The 22459-nt window shown below is 47.7% G+C and overlaps 1 protein-coding gene across 2 annotated transcripts; it reads left to right on the top strand.

Moving 5' to 3' along the window:
* Positions 1 to 464: 464 nt before the first annotated feature.
* Positions 465 to 20906, top strand: PSMD11 (proteasome 26S subunit, non-ATPase 11). 2 transcript variants are annotated; one of them, XM_075116666.1, is made up of 14 exons: positions 465 to 623; positions 2707 to 2808; positions 8028 to 8152; positions 11050 to 11121; positions 11482 to 11539; positions 13435 to 13629; positions 14122 to 14266; positions 14530 to 14590; positions 16231 to 16293; positions 16901 to 17026; positions 17586 to 17621; positions 19300 to 19351; positions 20374 to 20516; positions 20638 to 20906. In XM_075116666.1, exons 1-13 carry the CDS (start codon positions 533 to 535, stop codon positions 20514 to 20516), a joined length of 1269 nt encoding a protein of 422 aa, XP_074972767.1. In that variant the 5' UTR covers positions 465 to 532; the 3' UTR covers positions 20638 to 20906. The 2 variants fall into 2 exon arrangements, 1 of the variants encoding a protein (XP_074972767.1); XR_012664137.1 differs by having other exon boundaries at positions 470 to 623; positions 16901 to 17285; positions 17373 to 17621.
* The last annotated feature ends 1553 nt before the right edge of the window (positions 20907 to 22459 follow it).

The following is a 22459-nucleotide window of genomic DNA, read 5'->3' as shown; positions in this document are numbered from 1 at the left end:
CCGAGGCCACCGGGGTGCGGGGGGTCTGAGGGGAGAGGGGTCCCCTGGGACCTGCCGGGAGGACGTGGCGGTTGGTGGGGTCCTGCTGGGGGGGACACACACCAGCCCCCCCTCCAGCGCTGGCTGGGGGAGTTTGGATCCACGGGTGTGGGGGGTTCTTGGGTGGGAGAGCCCCCCTGGGTGCCCCACGCCGACCCCTGGCACCCAGGACCCCACGGAAGGGCCAGACAGGAGCCCACGGGACCCCTCAGCCCCGCCACCCCCCGCGACGGTACCCCGGTGTACCCCCCCCGCTCCAAGCCACGCCCCCCGGCGCCCGACCACGCCTCATTCCACAGACCACGCCTCTCTCCCAAAACCCCGCCCCTTCCCCCGGGCCACGCCCCCCCGCAGCCCCGCCCTCCTCTCAGCCCCGCCCCCCGCTCTTCGCACCTGGACTACGGCTCCCGTCATGCCGCCGGCCCGGAAGGGGGCGTGGCCTCCGCCGGCCGCTTCCGGGCTGGCGGTGCGGAGGGAGTGAGGGAGCGGTAAGATGGCGGCGGCGGCAGTGCTGGAGTTCCAGCGCGCCCAGTCCCTGCTCTCCACCGACCGGGAGGCCTCCATCGGCATCCTCCACTCCATAGGTGAGGCGTCGCCGGCCGCCCTTGCCCCGCCGGCCGCCCCCGGCTGCCCGCCGCCGCCTCCCGGCCGCCGCCGGCGGCGGCTGCTGACTCACCCTGCGAGCCGGACGGGAGAGAGGCCTGGGCCCGCTCCGCCGGCCCCGGCCCGGTCCGCTGCACCCACCCGCGTCCTCCGCCCGCACCGCGGGCCGCCGGGCCGGGCCCGGGCCGCAGACCGCCGCCGGAGAGGGCCCCGCGGGGCGGCGGAGCCCCACTCGGGCAGCCCGTCAGCGGAGCGCGGCGGCTCGGGCCGGCTCCTCCTCCCGGCTCCCGGCTCGGGGGCAGCGGCGGGTGAACCTGCGTGCCTCGGAGCCCGCGGAGCGGCGTGGCCGGGGGCTGTGCGGGCAGCGGGGCGGGCGGGGGGCTCCGGGGCGGGCGGGCGGGCGGCTGACTGTCCCGGCCGTTCACCGATGGGGCTTTTCGGCTGTGGTGTTACAGTGTCTGGGTGTTGCGCTGGTAGCGGCGGCCTGCAGCGGATCCTCGGCGTGCTGAGAGAACCCTGCTGGAAGTGATATTTCCTCTAAAATACACCCGCTCTTTAAATTACCTTCTCAGAGCTATGCAGAAAGTTTTGAAGAGTTTTCGTGTGTGCAGTGTCTGGAGCTGTCACCTCAGCTTGTTTCAAGGCAGGTGCTGTTTGCAGCAGTTACTTGTCAGACCGTCCCAGACATTTAGGAGCACCAAGGAGATGTTGATGCTATCAAGGGGTTTGTAGGCATGATGTGCACATCCCTCTTTATTTGGGGGTCGGGGTGTGCAGGGTAGGGAGAGTGGGTGCCTTAGAAACTGGTGTATGAAAGAGTCATTCTCGATTCTCATAATGTACAGTTATTTCTGAAAAGATGCTGTGACCTTCTGTCACCCCGCTGTGTCGGCCAAATAAGGTGTTAGACCTTGAAATTGGACTTGTTGTATGGTCTTTAAAAGTTGCTCTCCCCAGTTGGTGTTTCTCTGGTTAATTAGTAGTTGGTGTCTCAAGCCTGCCAACACACCTACAACTTCCCATCCGGTCAGGCTCAGTCAGGAGTGACAGCTCGTGTTGCCGGTCGGTGTGAGCTGGAGCCGTCCCGAGCGTGTTGCCGTGGTACTTTTCTGCTTGAGAGCAAAGTTACTTTGCTTTTGATGCTGCACGTGCTAAATTATGGGGACCGAAAGCCACAGTCTGTACGCAGGGGCAGTGTGGATGATTTCAGTTCCCTCTGTAGAGCTGGACAGCGGATTTTGGCTTTGTTTGTGTGGAAGTTGGACGAACTCATCTGCGCAGGGGGTGGTGGAGGTGAATATTTACATGGTAGCAGGTGTCAGGGAAGAAAGTGTATTGTTTTGTGGATAACTATATGAAATTGGTGTTGTGTAAGCAGAGGTTTGGTGCTGCTGTGTGTGATTTGGCGCTGCTGTGTGTGATTTGGCCCTTCTGCGTACTTCAGAGCCAGAGTTACTCACGTTGGTAGACAGAGTGACGATTAGATTGTCAGAGTTCAGTGTGGGAAGGAGCGCTGACTCCCGTGGCAGTTGTAACACCTGATCCGCTCCTGAGCAAGGGGACGGACGTACCTTGCTCACCGAGTCGATGTTGTTCGAGTGCTTCGTTTTGGTGTGGGGTCGCACCTTAATATGCAAAGCGGCAACATCAGAAATGCCAATACCAGAATATCCAACCCCAGAAATCCCATTAAATTTATTTTATTTGGTTTTGTGGCTTGAGTGTGAGAAGGTCTGTTGGGTGGTGGTGTTTTTTTAGATAAAACTTGAACAGCTGGATGAGCTTAATGAGACTACTTCAAAACTTAAATTACAGTCAAGTTGGAGCATGCAGTTGTATCTATCAGCTGGATTTAAGCCTTTGCGAAGTATAGACAAAGCGCTCTTTATAAACCGTGTGTTTAAACCTTCCGCATAATCTGCTTTCCAGATCTCGCAGGCCAGGCTGAATTTGCTCTTGCTGGTTATAACAGTTACTTTTTTTGGTGCCTTTCCAGGAGCTGACTAGTAATGATTTTCTTCTAACTAAAAGAGCATTAAAGGTAACTTTTCCACTCTTTTCTAGTGAAACGTGATGTCCAGGAAAATGATGAGGAAGCGGTGCAAGTCAAAGAGCAGAGCATCCTGGAACTGGGGTCACTTTTGGCCAAGACTGGGCAGGCAGAAGGTGAGTCTGAAATAGTAACTGAGGTATCGGGTAAGAGATACATATGTTTGAGCGAATTTAGTCTCCTTATTAATGGGATAGAGGTAAAAGCAGGTTTTTGGCAGGAAATATTCTCTCAGAGACAGGACAGAAGCTAAAAAACTAGGTAAGCAACATAAAATATTAATCTTGTGTTACTTGGCTCAGTATTTTAAAGGACTGCTGATGCATTGGATGGTTTAGTTTATGACCGTTCGACATGTGGCTATTTTAGTACAAATAGCTAAAGTTTTGTTGTGTTTGAGATGAGAAGTTTCTCTTGTTTTTAATAATCTCAGAGCCTTGCTTCAAATGGGAAATTTTTTTTCCAAAAGTGCTCTCTCACCAGTAGCTTCCTTCTCAAATAGTTGATTTATCTGCTGAAACGTTATATCAGGAAATCCTTGCCCAGCTCCTCACAAGAGCCAGATTTGACAGTCGTCCTATTGTGAATGTGTGAAAGGACAGAAATGGAGTGAAGGTCTTTATTCGACGATTTTTGAGTTGAATCTGTTCATGTCTTCTGTTTCCTGGAAAGCTTAAGGCAGCGTGTGTGTTATTTTGTACTCAGCAGTTTAATTTTGTTTCTTTTGCTGAAGAATGCTTTTGCCTTTTCTGGAGCACCTTTCTTCTTGAGCATTTTAGGAGCTGATGCACCACGTCCGTACAAAGAGCGTTCTGTCCGTGGCAGACAGTTGGCCATGGTATGGCCCTGATGTTTTCTAAATGTGCACAACAATAATTCAGAATATGAAGTGAAGCATGTATGCTTTTAAACAGTCTGAAACCGGTTGGGGAAAACAGGCCAGCAGAAGTTTAATCAAACTGAAATTCAGCTGGGACACCAGACCTAATGATAGAGTAGTCCATGGAGAGCGGCATGAGGTCTCAGATAGCAACTGATCAAGATCACAGTTTTATATTTATTCTGAAACGCACACTTGGTGTCCTACTATCCAGTCTTTGTAAACATCTATTTTGATTTGGCCGTTTAACTGCTCTACCCATGTCTATATGTGTGTTTGAGCATTCTGGACACTGACCCCACTGTGATTTACAATTGAACAGAGCTTGTGACAAAGTAGATTACTTGTACTTAGAGCAGTGCTGGAAACAAAGGTGCTATTCATCTCACCTAACTATAGATGTCCACGTCTGGTTTCCTAGTGCGGACTGCTTTTATAGTTAGTGGAGAAAAGCAAGTCCTTCCCATCCACGATTCATCTCTTCCTACAGTAAGAATTTGGAGCAGGACAAATGAAGCCTGCTGTACAAGCGCCCATTTCCCTGATTGAATATTAAAGGACCTCAAGTCAATTAACTCAGGTATAGGTGCCCGTGCTGTAGGGGTGCCCTTTGCACTCTGGTGCTTGCTTCTTCAGGGATAACTAAACATGGCTTTGCTCCTGCACCAAGGAAGATGTGTGTGCTTGGGCTAAAAAGGGGGAATCACCAGAAGAGTCTCTTCAGGTGAATGTGTGGATGTGCTGCCGGTGTGCATAAGCCTGAGAGAGGAGTTGTTAGGAGCACGGTGGCCTCCTTACTGCTGTGGAACTTGGAGTAGTTTTGAGTTTAAGCTGAAGTCTTCGTTGAGAGTAAAGAACTTCAGTGTATTATCAGAGGCTGGCTAGCTAATAGATTTAAGAGGAAGGCTAAGTAATTGAAAACAATATTAACTCATCAAAACGAAGCTTACGAAGGAGCAAATGTGAAATGTATTTGAAATGTGTTAACACTAAACTGCAGAGAAGCTATATTCTGAATAGAAGAAAATTAATTTGGCAACATTAAGAAGCCAGTTGTATATGCGTAGATCGGAGTGAGAGCACCAGGTTGCACTTTCTGGAGATCTGTGGTGGAGCTGAGGGATGAGGAAAGGGGATGCTGCAGCTTAGAGATGTGCTAGTCCTGTGGGAAAAACACTGTCACCTCCCCTTTCTGTCTTCTTTCAGGGTAAAGTAGACTTAGTAGGAGTGACAAGCAGTCAGGGTCCGCAGCATCTGCACCGGGTGCAACTGTTCACAGGGGTGTGAGCACCAGGCAGACACGCAGATCTTCATATCTGAGGGGAGCGAATCTGGTGCTGCTAAACCTCCCAAGGAAATTGCAGAGGGTGTGTGTTTTCTGGCCCCAGTGAAATGGATCTCATCGCTGTAGCTTCTGCTGCACATGTTTTAGTTTTAGCTGGTGGAATTTCTTTCATGGGTTCTAGGTGTCGCAGTGGCTTGTTGGCTGCCTTCAAGCAGTAACCCTCCAGAGATCAAAGGGTCTGTGAGCTGCAGCCTAGTGGAGAAACTGGCTGCAGTTTGGTGGGATTTGAAAGTTACAGCTGCTGTGCTGCTGACCGGCTGAGAGTCAAAGGAATCTAGTTTGTAGAGGTCTAACCTCTAGCAAACTATGGCCTCTGGTTAAAAAATTCACTATAATACAAATGACCCTCTTTATCTGCTTGATAGAGATTAAGAGTTGAACTGGTAGATGAATTACCCTTTTTTAGGACAGCTCTAGATTTTGATGGCATTGCTTAAAACTATAGGGTTGGAATAACTCGGGTCAGGTATTCAGGTATATGGCGTGTTAGCTTGTGTAAGCACGTTCTCTGAGGATGAGCTGCAGACTTCATTTTCCAGAGCAGCTGCTCATCACTTCTCTAGAGCTGTCAATCACACCATTACCAGCATTGCATTTACTTAAAAAAAAAATCCTAAAAATAGTTGACAGTTAAATTTTACCGATATAACTGTAAGAGAAATTTCTATGGGAACTTTGAGCTTCCGTCTAAATGTGTAGTTTGCAAAATGTAGAGATATTCTAGCTGTTGATTTCGAATCTGCTTTCTAGTGAATTCTCGGGCAGCTGTTGAGCAAGTCAATGGAAAGATAAGTACTGCAGTGTATTTCATGTGATTTTGCCTTTCTTCTGAAGTTCCTTTCCCGTGTGGAAGAGCATCTTGTGCACTAAAACCATGATTCATTGGTCCTGAGAAGCAGCAATGCACTGTATGAAGTACCTCACTACTTAAGGGTTGATGGATCTCAGAGAGAGTTTTGCTGCCTTGATAAGACAGGCTGAAAGACTGGCAAATTCTGAGTTACTGAGCTCAAAGCTAAGGATAGGGTGCTGTGGCCTGATGGGAAGCAGGCTTGTTCCTGGTGTTAAGTATGGTGTTTTCAAGTGCTTCTGTTGGTTGTATCAGGGAAAAGCACAAGACCCCAGCTTCTGGGCAACTCCAGCTTTAGTGTCACCTCTCTTCTGAGCCCAACAAGGTGATCTGGAGCCCACCTTTCTCAGCTCACATCGAGAGGAGGGGTGCTGGAGAAGTAGCTCTGCGTATGACGGATGTGTTGGAAGCAGCTGTCTGCTGCTGTCGTGGTAGTTTGTTTACTCTATGTGAAATCAAAGTGTTCGACTTGGGTTAAAATGATTGGGATTTGCATCTGTGAGTGGTGTTGCAGGTGGAGTGCTCCTCAGACTGAAGGTGGTGTGGGCAAAGTCATCGTCTGCCGCAGGGCAATAGGTAACAGTTCCTTGCTGAGTAAAAGTTGAGTGAAACTGTCGGTCAGTGTGGCTCAGTCTTAAAGTCTCGTACCTCAATTCTAGAAAAACCTGCCCATTTATTCTCAGACAGAAAGTAAAGCTTGTACGAAATCTTAGGCATGGCAGTCATAGCATCTTGTTTTGTTCCCTTTACGAGTGGTTCATTGTAGGAAGAGTCACAGTTTGTTGTGCTGCTGTTTGGAAAATAAGGCTCCTCTAAGGATTCAGTGCGCGCTCGAGATAAGTTTCATTTGTTCTAAAACTGTGCTTTCAGATGTATAAAAATGTTGGTACATCACCATGAGCAATTGGATTGGAACATGCTGAGCTCTGCTTATTAACAGTGTAAGAAATTAGTTGTATCAGGTTTGATTAAACTTTTAAAGTAAATAGGTTGAAAAAGTAACAGATTTAAGGAATAATTTTTAGATATTATTAAGATGTTATAAGATTTTTTGCATTACGGGTAAATGAAGTGTGAAAGAAACCTTGTTTTCAACTGTTTTTATTGGAATCCTCCCAAACTGAAATTCTGTTCAGAAGCATCAGGAGCTGATGCTCCTCCACGTACTAATTGAAATAAAATTAGATTAGTCTCTTATTTTGGTTTTGATTCGATACCATTTTGGTATAGAGTACATTGAAGACTTCTGAAATACTCATTACAGGTTTTGTTTGGTTTTTCTTTTACTATCAAATCCTGTAAACCTGGCAGTGCAAGATCTAGCTGACGCTTGGGTGAGACTTAACATTCTGGGGCAAATAAGCTGTGGTTTCAGTGTACGACCCCGCTACGCTCTGAGTCGGCGCTGAGTCCTGCACGGCGTGGTGCTGCTGCTGGAAGTATCATCTTCCCCTGGCTGTAAACAGACGTGACTGCAACCTGGCCCGACGGCCGCGTGTCGTTTATCGCGGGAGAAGACTTAACTTGCGCTGTGCTGTTCTGACACGTAACTCCCTTCTGCTTCCACGAGCGCCGAGTCCTGAAACTGCTGCGATGCGACTGCAGCGTTCCTTCGCTCTGTGGGAATGATGTTTTTAGGGTATTTCTTCATAAAGAAAGACTTTTCCTTTGTGAGCTTGGGACTAGCTTTATAACTGTAAACTAGTAAGGAGCCCAGTAGAAACAGAAATCTAGTTAGGTAAGAACCAGTTAGGTAACGTGGGTAGTTGAAGTGTTAAGAAACGGCACTTTTCCAGCAGTGGAGCGCGGGGTGTATCTGACTTTCTAGGGCTGGCTAGCTATGGCAGATTAAAACGTCAAACTGAGTTAATAAAAACATACTTAAACTATAAACTCCATTGCCCATTTTACAGCAAAATCTCAAAGCATTTAGCAGATGCTTACATTTTGAAAGTGTGCCTGAGGCAAGTGTAGTTACAAATGGTGTTATAATTGGGCGAACTGAAGTAACGGGAGGTGTATGCTGTGCGGGTAAGGCTGGAGCCCGACAGCCGCCTTTGCCAGTCCCCGTGTTTACTGCAAGGCATTCCTTCAGGTGACGTTTACTGCTCTTTTCCTGTAAATGATGTTGAGAGACTGCTTATAAAATGTTTGGTGCAATAAATACTGCTGTGTATAGACGTGTCACGTGCTCCAGCTGCGGCGTAATTCTTGGCTCTGCGGTTGTATTTCATGATTATTTTTTTTTTCTCCTATACAGAGCTGGGAGGACTTCTGAAGTATGTTCGACCCTTCTTGAACTCCATCAGCAAAGCAAAGGCAGCCCGCTTAGTCCGATCTCTGCTCGATCTGTTCCTTGATATGGAGGCAGCAACGGGACAGGAGGTGAGAGTCACATTTTGGCGCTGGTGCGTTCCTCAAAAGCCTGCAACACCATTATCTGACCTACTTTGCTTCACACTGAAGAATTATTCATGTCAGGAAACATTAATTTAATGCATTTGGATATATTCTATTAATAAAACATTAGATAATTTAATTCACTCATAACCATGCTTTTCTGCAAGCCTCATTCTGCTGCGGGTTAGGAGTAACTCTCACCCTGGGCATTTTATTTCGATTTGTGTTACCGGCTGTTAGATGCACAGCATTAGTAGTGTTTTGTAGTGCTATTAGCGTTCAGGATACAAGAGGCGAGAGGCGCTACACCTCTTTCAGGGGCCTCGGGCTGGTGGAAAGGTGGGGCAGTGTGTGATGGCATGGAGCTGGAGGAGGGAGTGTTCCAGGAGCTGGTGGGGTTAGATGGTGAGTAGTACTTAGCATCTTTCAACCGGAGACACAAAGGTGCATGTGTGGGGACGCAGTGTGGTGGGTATCTTACTCTACAGAGGGCTTCTGAGGCATGAAAGTTACTCCTGAAGTGGGAGTAGAAAAAGTTTTGCAGCTATCAAGTATAAACTACTTCCAGGGGATGAAATTCTCCACTAGAAAACCCATTTGGTCTAAGGCAGTCCCCAGTTAGGATTTACTCCTTCTCATCAGCTCCCTAGAATACAGTTGGTTTTCTTCTTGGTTTTTTTTTTTCTTCCTTTTTCGCTCCACACAACTCATTGGTTATTTGGGAACGGGTGAAGGACAAGAGTGACTTGTAAGTGTAAATGATGAGGAGCCCCTTACAAGCGGTGCTGACCTGCAGTGGTACAGGCTGTACTGGCACACCAAAGCAGTTGGAAAGGGGAGAAGGGAGGGTCTGAGCAACAGGTTAAGGACAAAGCCCACGTAACACTGTGACACAGCGACTGGCAAGTTACAGCCTAGAAGAGGTTCTGCTGTGTTGAGGGGCAGGTGACATTCTTGTTAGCCAAATCGGCACAGAATTGTCATCCTGTAGTTAAGGTGTTCTAGCAGATGTTCTTTGTTTGCTGTTCAGTTCTTGTGGCTTGCGTGTCACATTATCGTACACGGTGACAGACAATGTTTTGCCCCTCTTTAACAGAAGAGATGAAGGGAAGCGGGGTGGGATGTGCAGGTGAGAAGGGAGCCCCTAAAAGGGGTCAGGAGAAAACGAGTGGCTTCAGACTTTTTCTGAAGGTAACTCCATGTAAACGACAATATTTGGGTGCGATCCTAAAAGGTGGCAACAACTTGGAGTAACGGTGATGAAAATATGGCCCAGTTAGTAAAAACATTCACTTTCAAGCATATTCAGAAGCCAAACCCAAAACCTTAAGGAATTATAACGCCTAACCTGTGAGGTTCTTGATGCAGTAATCCTGAATACACTTAGTGCCTCAGAAATGTTCAGAGGGACGTTTGCTTCCTCGGTGTAACATATATTAAGGAGACTCCCAGGAGTCCAATAAAGCAACGAAATTGGAGATTTCTCCAGCTCTTAATGCTCCAGTATCACTGTGCAATAATTGCGACTTCATAATGGCTTTTCATAAAACGTCCCCGTTTAACAAGCAGTGACGAGGAGCTGACAAATCCTGCAGTGTAGGGCAGTACAGAGCTGCTCCAGACAGAGCTGCAATCCAGAGATTTTGGGAAAAGGCATTCCTGAGCCTGGCACCTCAGGATGACTTACTGTATATTATTGGCCAGTACTAAATTGACACCCTCTTCAACTGGGGTGGAACCTGACTGCTTTATTCATCGAGGGAATCTCGTCAGTCTTAAAAATTTAAGAAGCCATTGGGTTTCTTTACCCTGCTTTGAAGTGATAGATAAAACATCCAGTGTCACTTACTGACTGTCTCCTGGCACCTAACTTGGTTGTAAACAGCAGATCCCAGCACGTCCTTTGCTTTATACTGCTAAAGGATGCACATGGTCTGACATGTTTAGGCCCTAAAACACGTGCTCTTCGTTTTCCTTTCTTTCTAAAGCAGTTGAAAATACAGTTCTCTCTATGGCTAAATGAAATGGTACAAAACACGCTGGAAGGGACCTCAAAGTCTTTTAGTTCATGCCTTGCCCTAAGGCAGAATCAGTTCTCATGTACCCAGACGTTTTTATTTCAAACAAAACCACAGCTGTTCAAGAAATGCTGTTAGGATTTCAGCTGGTGAAACTTTGGAAGCGATTTTTATTCTGATATTCCAGTGTGGGAGGATTGTCTCTGGTGGTCAGAAAAAGTTGTTGGAACCCAAATGCATTAGAAAGCAATCAAAGAAGGTGATCTGCTGGGGATTTTTGGGACTGCTAAAGCTTAAACTGAACTTCAGTTTGCCTTCTGAACCTTGCTTTCTCTAGCAATATATATTAAAAGGAGTATAATGCTGTCATTACAAAGTGCAGGAAGTTAATCTAGCAAATAGACTATCAAAATATGTAGCACAAACTATAGCTGGTCTGTGTAAGTTTGTGCAATATTTCTGTGCGTTTAAACTCTGGTGTCAGTGTGATGCCGCCTGAGGCTAAAGTGTATCGTGTGTGGTTACCAGTGAGTCCTTGTTGAAGAGAAGTCGCTTAACCTTGAGCTGCAGTTCTCATCAACGGTGAACTACGCTTTACCCCAGTAATATTAAAGGTGTCGTTCAGAGACATTTGGGGTAGGCACTAATCATGAAGGCTGATCTCCAGGCTCATCTGAAAGGAAAGCTAACTTGATGTTTAGCAGTGCTGCCGTTCAGACAGGAATGACTCATTTTCTTAAACTACATTGTGGAGATTCAGGCTTTGTTGTATTTTTGTTGCTTTGTAGGAAATGATTGAACCCTACTGCTGTTTTAAAGAAGGGCAGCAGAAGGCTTTACAAATTTCTTTCTGCTCCCTTTAAGGTTGACCTGTGTTTAGAGTGTATTGAATGGGCCAAATCAGAGAAGAGGACTTTCCTACGCCAGGCTCTGGAGGTACGTTGCATTGCGGGTCCCAAACCTGTGTAACAGCATCTTCCCTTTATCGGATTTAATACCTATAAAAGTAGAGAACTTACAGTATGTTTTCCAGATCTTTGTACGTGTAATGGATGGGGGATAACAATTACACTAAAGGTAGTGACTCTCCTTGAACAGGCAGGATTTTACCTGTTGTGTTTAGTTCTAGCTGATCTTCCAAATAGTAGATCTTGCAGAATTGGACCGTGTGATGTAATGAACGCAAACTAATTCAATTAAGTCTGTGCAGATAAGAATATAAGTTTAATTTTACAAAAGAAATCCATGCTACCTTTCTCTGGCTTTCCTCACAACAGTTTCTTTTCTGTTCTCCAGGCGAGGCTGGTCTCTTTGTACTTTGATACGAAGAGGTACCAAGAAGCACTGCAGCTAGGTGAGTCTCCCACTAGGTGGTGGTAGTAGTTCTTTAATTTGAAATTAGTCCTGAGGCTGACAAGGGAAATGATCGACTGCATCATGTTCTTTGATAAGTTTTGTGGGACTTGGGCATTAATTTCTCAGTGCTGTACCAGATCTGCCATCTTTTACTATAGTTTGGTGATAAAATCTTTAAGAGATCTCTTTGTTTTCACCATTTATTCTTCTCAAATAATTCTGGAAGCAAAGATGAGCTGTATCCAGTTGAAGGCCATCAGGTTTGGCTCCTGCTCAAACATACATAGTTTACTGCCGTGGTCAGGGAGGCTGAAGGGAAAAACCAGCTTGCTTCAGTTTGCCCAAATACGGCCTCAATAAAAGCAATAGTAATGCCAGGAAATGGTAAACCTCTAAGGATGTAATTAGACAAGCTCTTGCGAAGTACTGTAAAGGCTTGAAGAATTTGCTTCTGCACCACCTGAGGTATGATAATTAACCATGTGAACTCTCCTACTCTGCCACAAAGCAGAGTAAAGCAGGTCATCTTATGTGCCCCAGCTCCCTTCGGTGCTATTCAAATGCTCATTTTGCAAATGACTGCAGTAATGTAAGATGAGGTTTAAACTGGCTAAAGGGTATTTGTACAGACCACTCCGCCGGCTCAGCGCTGGGTGTGAGCAGGGCTGAGGGACGGCTGCGCTGACACGGACAGAAGTGCTCACCTGGGCAGTGGTGATCCCTCAGCAGGGACCCGTAACTTCTTAAACACTGTGGAGGCAAGAGCGTGTGTCATGTCCAGAGTCACCTGGGTGACTTGTATCTGATCAGAATATCAAGTTATGTTAAGTGCTCTGATACATGGAATTCAATATCAAGTTACAATTAGTTTGCGTATGGATCGTAATGAACTGGGGTTTAAAGTGATCAGAGTTCCACACTCTGAAGCTATGCTTAATCAAGTTAATTCATGATGGTGGTACAGCTTAGGGAGTTGTGAAGGGCTGTAACTGAAGGACAGCCTCTCCAAAAGCTCTATCGAGATGTCAGTGTTGTGCACTAGTGTTTCTGTGTGGCTGGTCACGACGTGGTTAAGTCCGTGGCTGTGGGGAGTGGGTGCAAGCGGAGAGTCTCTGTGGAATGTTTCTAGGGAGGGTCCGTTCTATCCCGCCTGGTTATGCAGTTTCAGCTGTGGTGTTCAGCTTCTAAGCACAGCAAGTGAGGATGCGGTTCTCATCCCTCCTTGCCCGAAGTTAGTCTTTAATTCATAGTGAGGGGGGAAGAAGGGGAGAAGTGTCCTGTAAGGCTGGCTCTTTCTGCCCTCACAGGGCTTTAGTGTGACAGTTTATCTAGGTATTTCTTAGGCTGTCCATTCCTGCCTCCTAAATTTGACCTATACATGTCTTGTGCTTAAAACATTCCTTCCTCATCCCATATTCTTAGGAGTTGCTTGAAAATCCTCAGGTCTCACCATAGGGGAGTGGTGCAGGAACGGGCAGTACTACAGGTTTGCTGGGAGCTCTGGATGTGAGTGGCAAATCACGCTGTCACCTGGGGAGGGGGTACCAGAGTGACCATCTGCACTGCACAACCTGTCCTTGACTTCCTGCTGAGTGTCTGCTGCCCACGCTGAGGTGGCAGAGGCACGCTGTCCACGTACCCGAGTGTTCTCACTGCCCTCTTCCACCTCTGACACTGAACTGGTTCGTTCTTCTCCAGCTGTGGACTGACACTGACCAACTGTTATTTCATCTTCTTTGTTCCTTCTTGGAAGAACAGGTTGTGTAAGCCTAGCCTCCCTTCCTCAAAGCCAGTACTGCTGCTGGGGGAAGAAGGGTGTCATCTGGAAGGGCTTGGTTTGGGAAGACCTGGATAGCAGATGCAGAGCAGGTTCTTGTTCCTCCCCACTGCTAGGTTCCCAGCTTCTTCGGGAATTGAAAAAGATGGACGACAAGGCATTGCTGGTGGAAGTGCAGCTGTTAGAAAGTAAGACTTACCACGCCCTGAGCAATCTGCCAAAAGCAAGAGCAGCCTTAACCTCTGCACGGACTACAGCCAACGCAATCTACTGTCCACCTAAGCTGCAAGCAGCGCTAGACATGCAGTCAGGTAAAGCCCTCAGGAGAAGGGGAAAGCCTGGGACTCATCACGATGCACCAGTTCACTGATTTTTGTTCTTTCCTGAGTGAATCATAGGAAATGATGCTAGGTGGGACCAAAAGATACCTACCAGTCTGCCCAGCTGCCTCAAGGCAGGATCAGCTGTAATTGCATTGTTCCTGACACATGTTTTTTCAGCCTGTTTTTGAAAACCTCCAGTGGTGGAGGGTCTGTAACCTCCCTAGGCACTACAGCATTACACCATGTTAGTGTAACAGTAACGTCGTTCCTGACCTAATTTGCAGGTACTTACTGAATTGCCCTGAACTTGTCCTTCTTAACATGTCCCCTGAAGAGAGGGCATGGATGTTCTTCTGCTAGATAGAAAGGATTCCCTTTACTGAAGCACCCGATAAAGGACTGGGCAAACAAATTGTTCTGTCCTCTACCAGTCACGTTCTGAATTAACTTCGATGCCTGCCTGTTTGTTCCTCTCCGCAGGTATTATCCATGCAGCAGAAGAGAAGGACTGGAAAACGGCCTACTCATATTTTTACGAGGCATTTGAGGGATATGATTCAATTGACAACCCAAAAGCCATCACTGCACTGAAATACATGTTGCTGTGCAAAATCATGCTGAACATGTACGTGATATTTGGTTCTGCAAAGAACACTTCCTACGTTTAAATGGGAAAGGCTTCTCATTTATAAGACTCTAAACTATCGAAAGAACTCAAGCAGACAAACTTTGCTGTTTGTCTTTATTTATGACTTAATCAATGCTTCTGATACAATGTTATTTGAATTGTAGTAACTTGCTTTCAGTTGGGAATTTCTGAGGTACGCTTAGATTTAAGCTGACCGTGGTGTTGAATAAATGCTCTCTTCCCTTCCCTCCCCTCTCTAGCCCAGAAGATGTGCAAGCATTAGTGAGTGGAAAGCTTGCTCTGCGGTATGCAGGGAGACAGGTATAGAAACTTAATCCTTTCTATCCTCCTATTATCTCTGAGAATATTGTGTTACTCTTTTTGTCAAATACTTTGGTCTTTCATACCAAAATACTCTTCGCTTCTGAGTGTTCTGAACGAGATCCAGAACTGATTAAATTACCATAAGTAATTACCGTAAGTCAGTTGTCTTCAAAGGGAATACAGTGATTTTCACCACCTGAGAATCTGGCCTGCTTGCTTCATTTTCTGTTTTTATTCCTTCCTGCTTTCTTCATGAGCCACTAAACGCCTAATGCTGCCAGGTACTCATGTCTTGACCCTCGTCAACTGCTCAGCAGCCATGGATCAGATGTATTTTTATCCAGGATACTCATTGCTTTTCCTGGTGTTGTAGCAAGTCCTGAAAATCCATTCACAGCAGTGTTGCTGAGCAGCTTGAGACCGAGATGACTGCAAGGTGGAAGCCAAGCAGCTGGCGAGTTGTTAAATCAACTGTTCATTCTGACATGTTAACTTGCCAGTCTGTGAATACCACCCCCGTATTAAATCCACGGATGCTTATATAAAGTACAGGGCCAAAAGCCAAGCGTGCCAGGGTCTGAGCCAGGCTTACACACTGATGGTGGCTTTGGTCAGCCAGCTATTTGACGCAGCAGCTAATACTCACCTACCTCACGGCAGATTGGGGAAGCTATTTAGCAGAGGAGGTCAGTGAGCGTATGTGCGTAGAAAAGAGCCTGAAGTGGGAATATCCCTGTATTATCCCTGCTGGATCATGAAGGGCAGCCCTGGTCCTGCTTCATCCCCTTCCCCTGAGTGACAGCTGGGTTGGAGGCTCTTTTTCAGAGCAGGAGGGCGGTCTACCAGGGAGAAAATCTCAGCTGTTGCCTGCGCTGTCCTCCTGAGACAGCAGTGGTCACAAGTTCCTGCAGCAGCTGTGGAATCTGAGCTTAGGGAGCAGAGAGAGAGTGGGTGGCCTCGGGGACGTCTTGGTGGGAGAGATGGTAGGAGAAGCCTGAGCCCCATGCACCATAGGCACTGGGCTGTCCTTGTCTCATGCACTTGTGCCTCTCACTGCTTGGAAACTGTTCTTCTAGTGGTGTTACTATTCTGTTTGGTATTAATATGGTAGTTGGGTTGTGGTGGAGCCTCTTTGTTTCAGCAGCTGTGGCGTAGACAAGAAACATCTTCTGATGCCGTCCATGATAGGGTATCCGTAGGACTTTTGCTGTGCTTCTGCTGCTCGGCAGAGGCAGCGTGGCATGCTGAAGGGCAGAAACACAGCTTAAGGGCTGAAAATGGCCACGTTCATTAAGCAAGTGCCAAAACATGTACTTTCCTTAAAAATTGTATCAAACTTGCTCCCAGCCTGCAACCTGATAGGAGCTGCAGCTGGGATTCTCAAACCTTGCAAAACTTGAGTTCTTTGTTTCTGTGGAGCTGAGTTCACGCTGCATCCTGCAGCTGTTCTGTGTGTTCTCCTTATTAGCAGCTGCTTTTACTCTGCCTGTGTGTAAGTAACATTGACATGGCTTTGTAGCAAAAGGAACATTCCCGCTTTGCTGCTTAAGCACGTTTTCTGTATACTGCGCAGTTGGCGTAATAGCACCGAGAGGAGAGTCAGAAAAATAACCTACTCTTGTTTTCTTTCTCTGCAGACAGAAGCACTAAAATGTGTGGCACAGGCCAGTAAGAACCGATCACTGGCAGATTTTGAAAAGGTGAGTCCAGAGGCAGACAAAAAATGGGGCCTGACTGGACAAAACATTCAGAAATGCCAGTTTTGAATAGTTGTAGGAGCTGCTGCATCCCACAGCAGGAAACCATAAAAACATTCGTAGAAAGCAACAGTGCATCAAGCAAATACCCCACAATAATCAACTGGTTTGGTTTTTACAGCGTGGGGAGTCATAGCTTGCTTGAAACTAGGTTGGGCTTTTTCTTTCCTTTTTTTGGAGAGCAAACCCAGAAGCAGTTCCCTGTAGTTTTGGTGCTGCTCACTGGGATGTGTATCTTCCTAAAATTTTTCCTGACTTCAGCAAGAACACCACCAAGGTAACGGAGAGGATTCCCATGTCCGGGAACAATCCTGTCATGCCGTCTCCTGAGTGTAAACCATAGATTCTGGCTTGCTAAGCTCCAGCAGTGTAAAGACAAAAGACACTTGCTGCGTGGTCCTTGACCTCCCGGCCGTTTGGCTAAGTTATGGGATTGGATCAACCGCTGATACTTTGCTGGGCAGGGAGGGACTATTTCATACTCAGAGGGCCTTGAGGACAGGAGACCTGTTGCTACCTGAATTATTTGTTCCCGCCCTGTCTTCCACAGGCTCTGACAGACTATAAGGTGGAGCTCAGGGACGACCCCATCATAAACACTCACTTGGCTAAGCTCTATGATAACTTATTGGAACAGAATCTGATCAGAGTCATCGAACCCTTCTCCAGAGTACAGGTAAACGCTTCTAGCAAGCACACCGACGTGCTGGTACCTCTCTCCTCTGCTGTTTGTGGGTGAGGGCCTTGTTCCGTAGAGAGTTCTTCTTACTCAGAGCTGCCCAGCACTTCCAGAGCTCAGGGTTCATCATGTTCAGCTGAAAAATGATAAGGAGGGGGCTGAGGGGAGCTTTGGAAAACCGCGTTCCAGAGTCATCACGCTTTCCACCTGTTTCGCTTACGCACGCTGAAAGGTGGACGTGCTTTTAACACTGCAGGTAACAGTGTTTGGCTTTTAAGGGCTCTGACGGGGCGTGGGTAAAGCTGCAGTAATCTTGGAGAAGAAATGTTATTTCCTGTTTCAGAGTGGAATGGCTCTAGGTGTGTAGTCCATCTTCAGTTAAAATTGGATATGAAATCTGAAGGACATGCAGTTGCAAAGCGGAGAAAGCCATCAGAGGTTTTTAGGCCAGAGTATTTACAGGCCCTTGAGCTGTTCCTTGGAAGAGCCCCACACCTCCATGTTCCGTGTCAAAAGTACAGCTAATGATTTACCTAACTCTTGGTCTCTCTTATAGATTGAACACATATCCAGCCTCATCAAGCTCTCAAAGGTAAGAACATTGCTAGAAATCAGTGGCACATCTTGAGGGCAAAGGAATTGAGGTCAAATGGCATTTGCCACTGGGAAATAAATGTAGGCTATTAAACCTGGCCGGTCAGCTCAACTGCGTTTACAGCAAAATACCACTCTTGAGAACTTAGCGTTAACACAGACAGGTTCCAGGGGTCATCGGACAGGCTTCCTCTGCACGAAGACTTTGCTGTAACAGTGCTTTCCTTCACAGGGGTTTTACTCCCTGTGTTAGCACTGGCTTTTTACTGGAGGCAGATTTTCCTCTGTGTAGCAACAGATCATGTTGTGACCAGCTCAGTCTTCCCCATTGACCTGCGTTTAATCCTTGTGAGCGTGTCCAGAGGAATCTTTCTTAGACCCTTAAGATACAGGATCCAGCTAATAACTTTGATTGAAGTTTCATTAGGGATGCATATGTCACATTGACTATTGCAATAACTGCTTTACAGATAATCCCAAGCAGATTAAGTTTTAGGGAAATCCACTGTAGTCCCAGCCAGTTGCATCCCAAAGTGCTTTTGTTCCATATTGCCGCTAAGGCCGGAGGTTTGGAAGTGTCCTGAGCTCGGCCTTTATGGTCGTTACATCATCTGTCCTTTTCTATCTGTGCAGTCTTTTCCTTGTCTTCCCCCTGGTGTTTAACACATACTTAATAGTTCGAGTAAAAGCTGGGCTGCAGTTGTTTCCTAACTGCAGCGGCGTCCCCTGTGCCTGAAGAGCAGAAGAGGAGCTGACTCCTGCGGGGCCTTGCCTGACACTGGGCAGGAGGGCAGCTCAGTGCCGAGGGGCTTAAACGAAGCTTGGCCAGCTCTTGACTAAACATTTGCTGAACCAAGCTAGAGTGCTCCAAATGCCCGAATGAGTAATGTCTGTATGAAATGACAGATACACCGTCTTCCGTGGAACGAGAGGGCAAGACATCCCAGTACTCTTGTCATTGAAAGCTACTGCTTAATTTCTGATGTCATCATGGTAGTATCAAAGCAGCGTGCAAGGAAAGATCTGACACTGAATCACAGAATAGTTTGGGTTGGAAGGGGGCTTTGGAGGCCATCCAGTCCAACCCCCTGCAGTGAGCAGGGACATCTTCAGCTAGATCAGGTCGCTCAGAGCCCCGTCCAGCCTGGCCTGGGATGTCTCTAGGGATGGGGCCTCCACAGCCTCTGGGCAACCTGGGCCAGCGCTTCACCACCCTTGTAAATTTTTTTTCCTTCTATCCAGTCTAAATCTCCCCTCCCTTAGAAAACCATCCCCCCTTGTCCTGCCACAACAGGCCTTGCTAAAGAGGTCGCCCCCACCCTTCCTACAGCCCCCCTTTAAGCACTGGGAGGCCGCAATAAGGTCTCCCCGCAGCCTGCTCTTCCCCGGGCTGAACAACCCCAGCTCTCCCAGCCCGGCCTCGCGGCAGAGGGGCTCCAGCCCTCGGAGCATTTCTGTGCCCCCCCTGGCCCCGCTCCAGCAGCTCCATGTCCTTGTGCTGAGGAGCCCCGAGCTGGGCGCAGTATGGCTCCAGAGCTGGACATCATGCTCCATGATAAAATAGCTGCTTTTAAGCAGTGCTTATGTCCCGCCAGGACTGTTGAGTGTGGAGTAGTAAAATTTACATTTCTTTATATAGTTCTGGGAGACTTTTAATTTTTCTGCTTCAATTCCAGGCTGAGGTAGAAAGGAAACTGTCACAGATGATCCTGGACAAGAAGTTTCATGGTGAGTCTGTGCATCCTTCAGACTTGACTGCCTTGCCACCCAAGCCAGGTCGTGTGTGAGCGAGCTGTGGATAGACTCCTCCTCATCGCTGCGCCTTAGAGCCCGAGGGGTCCTGAGGCCGCTCCGCTTCAGAAGGCAGACGGGCAGGTTAACGGGCACTGGGGGAAGAGTAGCGAGCGGTGGGCTTATTTGTTACTCTTTTGTCACGGAGGCCGTTCCACTTGCTCGTTCCGTCTGCCTTCGTTAAGCTCGAGGCTTAATTTCTCACAAATCAGAAAGCACATTTAAGCCCTTACTTGCTGCAACTGCATCTGGGGACAGTTGCGAGACCCACTGCAGGTTATAGCAGAGACGTGTTGTTCTGCCTTGGAGCCTACTGGAGCATGTGGTCACCTTTCCTGGATAACTTACATTGAAAGCGTTTTGTGCCTTGGTGGGGGGCACCCACACAGCACAGCTGGTGGGTTTGGGTTTGTCTGGGACCGCAGGAGGCTGCTTCTCTAACAAGCCCTCAAGGAGACGGCTCTGTTCTTGTTTACCTTGTCCCTTGTGTCGATTTAGAAAGCCCTCTTGATCTAGCTGAGCAAGATGAATGGCTAAAAGCAGCATATTTGTTAGAGAATCGCTCCAGAATTACAGCACCCAGCTGCAGTGCCCATCTGGCACCTGGAAATAGTTTAATTATAAAATGGCTTGTTTTCTTGCCTTGCTCCAGTGCTGTGCTGAGCCGTCCTGCTGGGCGCAGGGGCCTGGGGGAGGAAGGGAGCTCTTAGGGAATGTGCAGGCATAGGCACCTCCCGGCTGTCTTCTCGGCCCCTCTCCAGGATGTTTTCGTTTCCTGGGCAAGCTACCGCTAATGCAGTCCAGGCAAAAATCAGTCAGCCAGTCCGGTGCGGCACGCGAGCCCCTTCCGAAGGCAGCGCAGCTGACCGGCCCTTTGCTGGCTCGATCCCTAAAGTCCCGCCGTCTGGAGGATGCGGTCTGTCGAGCGGTACGCTGGTAACACGGCTTTGTGTCCGCAGGCATCCTCGACCAAGGCGAGGGAGTCCTGATCATCTTCGACGAGCCCCCCGTAGACAAAACTTACGAAGCTGCCCTCGAGACTATTCAGAACATGAGTAAAGTAGTGGATTCGCTCTACAACAAAGCCAAGAAGCTAACATAGGTGAGTGGAGGCAGGAGCCGGAGGCCGCCGCTGCTCCGGACCTATCGCACCTCCCGGGTCTGTGTCCCGGAGGCTTGTTTTCTCTCCTCTCGGTTGACGTGGCTCTGTTTTCTCTTTGCAGAGTTGAATTTGCTAGCTGTCATTTGGAGAGTGTGTGTGACAGGAGAGTGAAACCTTTGGGAAAATGTTAGGAGACTTTTTTTTTTTTTTTCTTTGTTCTACTTTTCGCTCGGAAAGTTTTTAAACTTCCTCATCCGGTGCATCTTGTATTCCATACGATGCGTGTTCCAGTTTCCATGTAATCTTTACTGGCCGAACTTTGTATCTGGGGGGGGGAATATTGTTTAAACAAAGAGGGTATTCTAAATAAAAGGAAAAAGGCTTACACTACCTAAACATGTGCTTTCCACTTCCTGAGGGATGGCAGAGAGTTAAGCAGGGACAAAGTTTTGTTACCAATAGGTGCCCAAACCAAGTTTGTTTCACCTCTCCCTCTGCTCTGAAATCTGAGACTTACTGACGGCGTATAAGCAGCGAGTTTATTCCATTTGTACTGAAGCAAAAAAAAACCCAAAATGTACAGACTGCTGGCTTATTTTTAAATCTTAAAGGCCTCAGATCCCCTCGAAAGCAGCTCAACAATGATTTTCCTGAAGGCTTTCACACCTGAGGAACCTGCTTCAGAATTGTCATTGTGCTGCGCTAGCCCAGAGCCACCCTGCGCCGCCAACAACCTCCAGGCGGCCGCAGCCACTGTCTAGACCATGAGGCCAGTTTCTAGTAAAGGGAACAGCGCAGGTTTCCCCCGGAGGCCTGTATTGCATGCTATTGTTTTAAAATAGACTAGATTTTAAATGTTTTATCCCCTCCCCCCACCTGTACTGTAGGAAGAACAGGTGAGCAGGCGTTCCCCGAGTCCTCGCCTCCCTGCGGAGCCAAGCCTCCTCCGGCGGGGAGGCGAGCGGCTGCCCGGGCGCCGAGCAGGCTGTCGGTATTTACCTCTGCTGCGCTAGTGTTTTGTTTCTTTTCTTTTTCATTTTTTTTTTTTTTGCCAACATCTGATGTGAGACACCTTGGCCCTTCTGGAATAACCTAGAGCAGCGCTCGCTGGGGAGCTTCCTCCGTCCTGTTCCACGGGCGTGTACGTGGCGGGTGGAGCACGGCGTATTCCAGCGTGTTTCATTTTATGGTGAGGTTACTAGCTAGGTTTTAACACCATTTGGGCAGTGTAAGCTTCTGCGTCTCTGTCCTGCTAGTCTTTATTTTTCCTTTCCCCTCTGTCTCTCTCTTTCTCTCCCTCTCCACGTTTTTCTTACAAAATTTATATTTTGTAAAAGGATTCTGTTTATTAGGAAATATTTTGCCTTCACACTGAATCTTAGACTGGCTGATTTTTCCGCTTTCTGTTCACATTTTAACCTCTCTGGCATTTTATTTTATCTTTATTTTTAAATTTCCATCTCATCCAGTCAGTCACTGTTTGGGTTTTTGGCACCATCAATATCAAATGTACAAACGGTTCTTGCTAACCAACACCAGGTATATCTGATGTTCAGATGAGTTCCAATAAAATAATTTTTTTTTCAAAAAAAAAAAAAACCCCCAATCTGTCTCCTGTCTTCAGCGGCCGAGGCAGGTGGCGGGCACGTGCGGCGCAGCGTCTCCTCGCGCAGGGGAGGGCGGATGGCAGCGCAAGCTGCGCGCCCAGCCGGCGCCCACGCGAGCATCGCCGGTGATTGGTATCTCTGAGACACGGAGCGTGAGGGACCGTGTTTTAAGCAGCGTCACTAAAGGTTTATGGATTGTGACCTGGGCCTGGCCCAGCAAGTTGCGAGTTCTGCCAAATGAAGTTATATTATTACTACCATTATTATGGTGAAAAGTGAATTACATCTGGCCTCTTGCACCTCTAGCCTTTCTTGAAAATACTCCGATGCTGTGCG

The sequence above is a fragment of the Phalacrocorax aristotelis genome, chromosome 23, assembly GCF_949628215.1.
Source record: "Phalacrocorax aristotelis chromosome 23, bGulAri2.1, whole genome shotgun sequence".
Classification (NCBI taxonomy): Eukaryota; Metazoa; Chordata; class Aves; order Suliformes; family Phalacrocoracidae; genus Phalacrocorax; species Phalacrocorax aristotelis.
Note: the sequence above shows the minus strand (reverse complement) of the source record. Positions and strands in the feature narration are given on the sequence as shown.

What these genes read in the sequence shown, in the direction of transcription:
- PSMD11 (XM_075116666.1), top strand. Translation starts at nt 533, where the DNA reads ATGGCGGCGGCGGCAGTGCTGGAGTTCCAGCGCGCCCAGTCCCTGCTC. An exon ending in CAAGACTGGGCAGGCAGAAG is followed by an intron (nt 2,809 to 8,027) that starts GTGAGTCTGAAA and finishes TCTCCTATACAG; the next exon opens with AGCTGGGAGGACTTCTGAAG. An exon ending in CCTGGACAAGAAGTTTCATG is followed by an intron (nt 19,352 to 20,373) that starts GTGAGTCTGTGC and finishes TTGTGTCCGCAG; the next exon opens with GCATCCTCGACCAAGGCGAG.